Here is an 8,313-nt window from a genome sequence, read left to right on the forward strand (position 1 = left end):
TCAGTTTAAGTTGCTGCTATGTTCTCCATCACAGTATTTGCCTTTTCAGTCTTGTCTCTACCTGGAATGAAGGCCTCTGCCCCCAGTTGAAAGATGCTCATCTCCCCACCATCAGGTGAGCAAGCTATTTTTGGCATTTGTTCCTTTATTCACTTTGGCAGCAGGGGATCCTTTTCTGACCTGAAGACCAGAGTCTGAATTTGAGCAAGACTCCCGCAGCATGGATGAGGGCTACCCAATAATTGGGCTAGGGTAAACCTGCCCTTCTCCAGGAAGACTTGGTCAAGCTCTCACAGAAACCCTTTTCTGCCTCTTCCCTGGCCAGACCCTGATCCATGCATGGGCCGGAACTGGGGTGGCCTTGGTTAATCTCAGCTTTCTGACCTAGATGAGCCCAGCCCTAGCTCTCTGAGTAAAGCCATCCAGGCTGGTGGGGAATAGACGAGAAGGGTGCCCTGTCCCGGGTGCCCCTTTTGCAGCCACTCAGATGTGCTGCTGTGGTGTCCTTTGTGCTCCTGGCAGCCCTGGAAGATGAGAAGCCGCTGTTGCTCCCCTGCTGCCCTGGCCCAGCTGTCAGGACCCCTCAGCAGAGGGCAGGGCGCCAAGCCTTCCCACTGCATGTGGCTTATTGTCCCCAAGGCTGGCCGGGCTGCGGAGGACCGAATCCACAGCCCATCCAGGGAGCACCCCCACCCCAGAAAGGGGGAGGGGTGGGCTGGCGTCACTCAGTCTTCCCCTGCCCCCTACCCTTCATCGCCTGCCCCTCCCCAGCTCCCTATTTGGCCATCCCCCTGGCTGCCCCCTCCCCTTCCTTACATGGTCTGGGGGCCCCCTGGCTGATCCTCTCCCCTGCCCTTGGCTCCATGAATGGCCTCGGCAGTCCTAGCGGGTGCGAAGGGGACCAAATAAGGCAAGGTGGCAGACCGGGCCCCCCACTCCTGCCCCCGGCTGCTCCAACTGACCCTGTCCATCAGCGTTCTATAAAGCGGCCCTCCTGGAGCCAGCCACCCAGAGCCCGCCGCCGCCCGAGCCGAGCCGAGCCGACCCGCCCCGCAGACGGTGAGTCAGCGCCCGGCCTTGCGCGCTCACTTCTCGCCAGGTCCGCGGGCCGCGCCGGACTCCAGCCCCGCGCCGCCACCTGGCCCGCCCGGCCGGCCCTCAGCCAGCGCCCCGGCTCCTGCCGCTCTACGACTGCCTTTTTTTTTTTTTAAGCCCACACTTTTTTATTTGGTTCTAGCTTATTTTGTCCTGGGCGTCGGTCCTCGCAGGACCTCGCAGGTGCTCTAAGAAGGGGAATTTTGTGGCTCCCCAAGGGTCGTGCTTTCCCCTCCATCTGGGGCACAGGCATGGCGATACGGACAGGGCTGGAGATCGTGCTCCCAGTTGGTGAAAAGGAAGAAAGTTAAAGGGCTGGGGAGGACTAAGGGGCTGGGTTTCATGGGTCCCTCCTTGCACCTGGCACCCTAGGTGGAACTCCTGGCCAGGGAGCCTGGGTAGATTCCTCTGGCCTTCTCTGTCCCCAGTCTCTTCCGCGGTTTCTTCCCTCCCTTTTTTGACTCGAGGGGAAGGGAGGTGGCAGGAGTGTTCCCCGCCCAACCCCCTGTCCAGTCCCCACAAACCCCCTTCTACTCTGTCCCCTCCTCTGGGTGCGGAGAAGGCCAGCTGCACAGGCAGCTGAGCGTGGTCCGCCTCTCCTCCTCAACCTGCAGAACCCCCTGAAGCTGTGCCAAGATGTGTGACGACGAGGAGACCACCGCCCTGGTGTGCGACAACGGCTCTGGGCTGGTGAAGGCCGGCTTTGCGGGCGATGACGCGCCCCGCGCTGTCTTCCCGTCCATCGTGGGCCGCCCGCGGCACCAGGTAAACTTCCCGCGGAGCCCCCAGTCCCACTCGTGACCCCTTCAGTCCAGCGATCTAGGAAATGGCTCTCACCTGACCCTCTTGTTCGATGAACTCTTTAGGCCCAATTTAGAAAAGGCGGATCCACTTCAAATCCAAGCCAAGGCAAGCAATACCCCCCCAAACCCCAACATACTGAGAAACGTACACCTGAGTGGCAGGCCTCTCAAAGGGTGGCACTCCCGGGTGTGAAGGCCACCGCTTTCTCTCCACTTACGGCCTTTTGGACTTTGAGTCCTTAGTGTCTCCTCTGCCTTATACACTTCATTTTCTTCCTTGTCCTCTCTTTTCAGTCCTGTTTAAAACTTCTAACAATATAACCTCTCCCAACCGACCAGGACCCAATCCACATTCCTCTCTCCTGTTCGCAGCCAGTTTACAGGGTTCCCCAAAGGTGTAATCTATCTCCCTCCTGGCTGCTGCATTTTTAGAAGCCAGGCATGACAGAGGCAGCAAGTGCCATGGTGATAGCGACATACCACCTCGTTTATTAAAAGAAATGCCATGCTCTCTGGGTTTGTCACATGCCTGGCCAGACAGGCTGCCAAGGAGAGCTTAGTTCTCGGAGCTGGCGAATGACTCCAGGACAGCTCTGGACAGGCTGAATTTCACTGTTGGAGTGAGGATGGCATAAGCAGCCCATCATTATGTGTTCACTTGAATGTCAAAATCTTTTTCTTAGGAGAAATACAATGTGTCATTAATTCAGTCATTCCAAAATGCAGTCATCTATATCCCAGTTGACATGGGTGATGAGCTTAATAATTTAATGAAGGCATATGATATTTTTAAGGTGAGGTGAGGCTCTGCTTCTTCAGTGAAATAGCTTCATTCTCTCCTGAGTTCTATTCTCAACAATAGAATTATACATCTTTGGGGGAGTGGGGAGAAGGTAAAAGACTGATTTTTAAATAATTCTTCTAAATTGGGATAAAATCCTATTGCTTATTATTTCTGGTATTTAAATATGTTCCTTGACTTGGACAGTTAGATATAAATGGACAAGACACTGATTATATTCTTGACATGGCGAGCGCATGATTTTCTCAATTTTTCCTTCTCATAGGGAGTTATGGTGGGTATGGGTCAGAAGGACTCCTATGTAGGTGATGAAGCCCAGAGCAAGCGAGGCATCCTGACGCTGAAGTACCCCATTGAGCACGGTATCATCACCAACTGGGACGACATGGAGAAGATCTGGCACCACACCTTCTACAACGAGCTCCGGGTGGCTCCCGAGGAGCACCCCACCCTGCTCACAGAGGCCCCGCTGAACCCCAAGGCCAACCGGGAGAAGATGACTCAGATCATGTTTGAGACTTTCAATGTCCCTGCCATGTACGTGGCCATCCAGGCAGTGCTATCCCTGTATGCTTCTGGCCGCACCACAGGTATGCAGGGCTCTGGGGACAGTTACTGACTAATCACATTCCCAAGTCACCGACCTTGCTGTGAATCAGATCCCCCAATTGAAAAAGGGATAATTCCTTTCCTCCCATTCCCTAGCAAGGTCTGTGCTAAGAGAGAGAGGCAACAATAGTGCCCTGAGGTTAGATTCAGAGCACACTTACTGTGGGAGCTGATAGCTTGTGGAGTTAGGTCCTTCCCTTATTTAAGGCTCAGCGCAATGTAGCAACTTGGAGTGTAGCAGTCATTGTTATGTGTTTAAACCATCATATCACCTGGGCAAGCATCCCCAAGGAGAATACATTCCCTATGGGGTCTGAGTCAAAAGAGAGAGAAACATGTAAATTCAATAGGAGCAAAGAAAAACACACTTGGGTGCTTACATAATGTGCTCATGGCTAATAAGAAGGATGGTCATTTGAAAGTGTCCCCGGGAATTTTTTCTACTATAATAGTTAAAAGGATGAGCTGCAGTTTTCTTCAGCTTTAGTATCCATGATGCTCATTTTTATTCTTTGTGTGTAAGGAATCTAATTTCATCTGGATCAATGTCCATTGCTAGCATCTCTTAGCCAAGATTGGAAGCAGGCTTTGCCATGGCTAAAGCAGTGGTGTTGTCCTCAGGAATTTACCTTGTTCTTGTCTGCTTCCCTGGGCAGGCATTGTTCTGGACTCTGGGGATGGTGTAACTCACAATGTCCCCATCTACGAGGGCTACGCTTTGCCCCATGCCATCATGCGTCTGGATCTGGCTGGTCGGGACCTCACTGACTACCTCATGAAGATCCTCACTGAGCGTGGCTACTCCTTTGTCACCACTGGTGAGTGTGTGTGTGTCTCATCTGCCACAGTGTGGGTCTGAGGATTCTTCCTCCCTCACTGAATCCACCTACCTCCCGACAATTGACTTCTTGCTGCAGAGCATGACTGTGATACTCTTTATTTCTGCAGCTGAACGTGAAATTGTCCGTGACATTAAGGAGAAGCTGTGCTATGTCGCCCTGGATTTTGAGAATGAGATGGCCACAGCTGCCTCTTCCTCCTCCCTGGAGAAGAGCTATGAACTGCCTGATGGCCAAGTCATCACTATTGGCAATGAGCGCTTCCGCTGTCCTGAGACGCTCTTCCAGCCCTCCTTCATTGGTGAGTTGTAGGGTCTGGTGCAGAGGCACGATTTTCCCTGGAAATCTTAGGGTCTCCCAGAGTGAAATCTAGAAGGCTCAAGAAGCTCTTGAGTTAAAAGAAGTCAAAATTTGGACTCCCACACAGCTCAACCTCAAGTCCTGATGGCTCATTAAAGGGAAAGTCTATGTTCTGCTCTAGTGATATAAAGGATGACACACTGAGTTCATCTCAAAATAGAGGATGACACAGAGTAGTAACTGAATATCACATATCTGCAGGAAAAGGGCTATTTCACAAGAGCTGACTTATTCCAGTAAGTTTCATTACCAAGTAGCTGGATTTTCCAAGTTACTCATCATTAAATGCAATAACATTCCTACTCATATTAATAACTGGACACTGGTATGTCAACAAATATCCTTCCTAAGCAGTGCTTGCCACGAGGAACTTTGTCAGGATCTGATTTAAGTCCATAAAATCACATTCATTTTAGTTTAAACGTGTATCTTTTCCTTTTCCAATACATCTGCATACATCTGATAGTTTCAGGAGGTGTTTACATGAAACAGGTGCTAAGCACAGTTGCTCCTTTCTTGGCATTGTATTGTGGATTAACTGTGAGGCACCCATTGCACCCTGCAGTGTGTCTTATAGGGCAACATATGTTTCAGAGACAAATGGTGACAGCTCACCCACACAAAGAAGTCCTGTTCTCTTCCCCCTACCTTGACCCGAATGCACTGTGATGTGTGTGTGTGTGTGTGTGTGTGTGTGTGACTTGTTCCTAGGTATGGAATCTGCTGGCATCCATGAAACAACTTACAATAGCATCATGAAGTGTGACATTGATATCCGCAAGGACCTGTATGCCAACAATGTCTTATCTGGAGGCACCACTATGTACCCTGGTATTGCTGATCGTATGCAGAAGGAAATCACTGCCCTGGCTCCTAGCACCATGAAGATTAAGGTAAAGAACTTTTGTGAGTGGGAGATCCAAGGCAAGTCTTGGTATTCTAAGCAGAATTACGTTCCTAATTCCTTTTCCCCTCATACTCAGTTTCCTGTCTCCTACAAACTTTACCTATTACTTTTTCTACCACTTTTTCTGATTTTCTTAGACCTTTTCCCAAGATAGGTAACTTCCAAAATGCTTTTAGGCAGTGAATAAAAATAAATCTTTGACCAAAAAAGACACACACACACGCAACAAAATCTTTGAATACATTTTTAAAGCCCCAACTTTTGGGTTAGCCTCCACTATATATTTAGCTTGTTGCCAAATTATACTCTAGATAAGTGGAGAAATTCCATTTTAATAATAGAATATATCTTTAATAATAGAAATGATGAAATAGAGGTGAGTTCATATAACTTGATTAGCCACATTATTTTGTGGTATGACATATCCCACCTTATAGCGAATTAGTATCTAATGTTTTTTTTCTGTGAACCCTCCCAACATGTTATTTGCTCCCTTGCTTGGAACTTCAGAGTTCACTGGAAGTTTTTGTTTTCTTTCTGCAGATTATTGCTCCCCCTGAGCGTAAATACTCTGTCTGGATTGGGGGCTCCATCCTGGCCTCTCTGTCCACCTTCCAGCAGATGTGGATTAGCAAGCAAGAGTACGATGAGGCAGGCCCTTCCATTGTCCACCGCAAATGCTTCTAAGGTGCCTTCTCTGTCTATCTACCTTCCAGTCAGGATGATGCTATTATGCTTCTTGGAGTCTTCCGAACCACCTTCCCTCATCTTTCATCAATCATTGTACAGTTTGTTTACACACGTGCAATTTGTTTGTGCTTCTAATATTTATTGCTTTATAAATAAACCAGACCAGGACTTGCAACCTATAAAGGCCTCTCATTTGTTTTTGGGGTAGGCATGGGACGGGGCAGGTGTTTGCTTTGACACGCTGAGCATTGTCAGAGTTCAGTACCACAAAATTCATCCAGATGAATTAATATGACAGCTGGGAGTTATAATACTAACTTTTGATTTCATATTTTGAGACAGAATCGTGAATATATTTCATACCTGAAAAGCAGATTAAGGTTTAGTTCCATATAAGTAAGAAAAGCTATTGAATAAGACAATTCTCTAGAATTAGTTGCCGCAGATGCCACTGAAAATTGTTGTTTTAATGTATGTTCCAGTTTTTGTAACCTTGCAGAAAATACACATATATATTGACAGAGAAAGGCAAACATTATTTTAAGTAAATTGGCTTAACTTCTCAATTCTTTGAACTCTTCAATTGACTTCCTGGGGGCTATGAAAAACATGAAGGTTGGCTGACAGTTGGGCCAGCCACGTCCCATTGCAAATACCCACTAAATGTATCAAGACCATTGTGTGTGTGCAAAACAAACGTGAGGAAGCAGGAGCCAAACACTTCTGCCTCATCAGTGACTAACTTGCGAGACAGAAGCCTTCAATCTCTTCATTTCTTTGAAAACTTGAGATCTTGGGTTGAGTGAACTGAAGGCTGCGAGGTCCTGAGGGAACAAGGGGAGGCGAGAGCCACAGTATTTGCTTTGCTCCGTGTATGGTGGGAAGGCTGCTAGGGGCAGCGTTGAAAAGAATTGAATGTGTTCCATCCTCAAGGAGTTCCCACACCTACACATAATCCCCTAGTGCGTGTGGGCCTGGAGGCTTTAAGGAGATGTATGTGGGTCTGGGTCTTAAAGAATGGTCAGGAATTCGGGAGGTGAGAAGAGCAGAGAGAACATCTCAGCAGAAGGAAGTGTGGCAGAAGCCAGGATATAAGACATGGGACAGGCTGGTAGGTGCTGATGAATTTTAGAAAATCCATTGGGAAAGGTAGATTTCAACTAGATTGCAGAAGCCTTACAGATTTTTGTTTTCAAATTAATTGCCAGTGAATTGTTAGCATTCACACAAATGTTTGAATGAACTTAATTGAGCTTTATTGATGAGGATTCAAGACACAGAGATTAAGCAGCTGGTGCAATGTTATAAACTTTATTGGTGGAATATGCAAGACAGGAACTCGGATTTTCTGACATCTACCCTGATGGTGTCTCTAAAATAATCTTTCTAACTTTAGTTACAGTTTATCAAGGGTAACCCCATTCTATCACATGCCTTTTGAGAATTTGAGTTCAATATTTGCAGTACTCTGGACTCAGCAGACATCTTTAATAAATTGTAACACATTGCCACTGTCATTCAAGGTCATATGTGTGTCTTTATACCCTTTCATACCAAAAATATCTTTTGATCCCTGATTCTGGGTTGGGCATAGTATTAAGGGCAGGAGACACAAAGATGGATGAGAGCACACTTTCTGTGATTAAAAAGCTTAGAGTTTAGAGTTCCGTATGTAGCATGTGCAAAGGGAAGGCCTTCTATGCAATAAAGGCTAAACAATACATTAATTTGTTGGCATTATGTTACAAATACAATATGACTATTTCTTTAGATAAGGTGTAAACATTATTGTAGATCCGCTCCCCGCCCCTGCCACCCCATTGTATCCTATAGCACAGATGAATTGGCTTACAAGCCATGCATGGGGAGGTATGATTTCGCTAGTTTTTGTGTCTCTTTCCTCTCTGTGCAATTGAGTGCATAAATATTATTAATTGTATCCTCTGAACACAGTATTAATGCTTTAACTGTAGATGATTGGCTGGGGTATCACCTCTGGTTCTTTCCATTTGTGATTAGAAATGGAGTGGATATTTTTACTTCTATGTAAAAGTAGAAGCTTTGAGAATCAGCTTCTGATATTTGTATCAGAAGAGGTAAGCACCCAGATTCTTGTTGAATTCTGAGGTCTTCTCATCTCTGCTTGATTATAGGGTATAAAGTATTAGAACAATTGAATCTTAAAAATTGTGCTTAAGGAAGGTACTA

The 8,313-nt window shown here is 46.9% G+C and overlaps 1 protein-coding gene across 1 annotated transcript; it reads left to right on the plus strand.

The window, feature by feature from the left end:
- The first annotated feature begins 425 nt into the window (after nt 1–425).
- Nucleotides 426–6,284, plus strand: ACTC1 (actin alpha cardiac muscle 1). The gene is made up of 7 exons (XM_003900736.4): nt 426–1,059; nt 1,710–1,860; nt 2,966–3,290; nt 3,966–4,127; nt 4,258–4,449; nt 5,220–5,401; nt 5,959–6,284. The coding sequence occupies exons 2-7, from the start codon at nt 1,732–1,734 to the stop codon at nt 6,100–6,102; spliced, it is 1,134 nt and encodes a 377-aa protein (XP_003900785.1). The 5' UTR covers nt 426–1,059; nt 1,710–1,731; the 3' UTR covers nt 6,103–6,284.
- The last annotated feature ends 2,029 nt before the right edge of the window (nt 6,285–8,313 follow it).

Source organism: Papio anubis, chromosome 7 (assembly GCF_008728515.1).
Source record: "Papio anubis isolate 15944 chromosome 7, Panubis1.0, whole genome shotgun sequence".
Classification (NCBI taxonomy): Eukaryota; Metazoa; Chordata; class Mammalia; order Primates; family Cercopithecidae; genus Papio; species Papio anubis.

Excerpts from the sequence above, each read along its gene's own strand:
- ACTC1 (XM_003900736.4), top strand. The coding sequence starts at position 1,732 with ATGTGTGACGACGAGGAGACCACCGCCCTGGTGTGCGACAACGGCTCT. Across the intron at positions 1,861-2,965 it reads TGGGCCGCCCGCGGCACCAG|GGAGTTATGGTGGGTATGGG; the intron begins GTAAACTTCCCG and ends TCCTTCTCATAG. Across the intron at positions 4,450-5,219 it reads CTTCCAGCCCTCCTTCATTG|GTATGGAATCTGCTGGCATC; the intron begins GTGAGTTGTAGG and ends ACTTGTTCCTAG.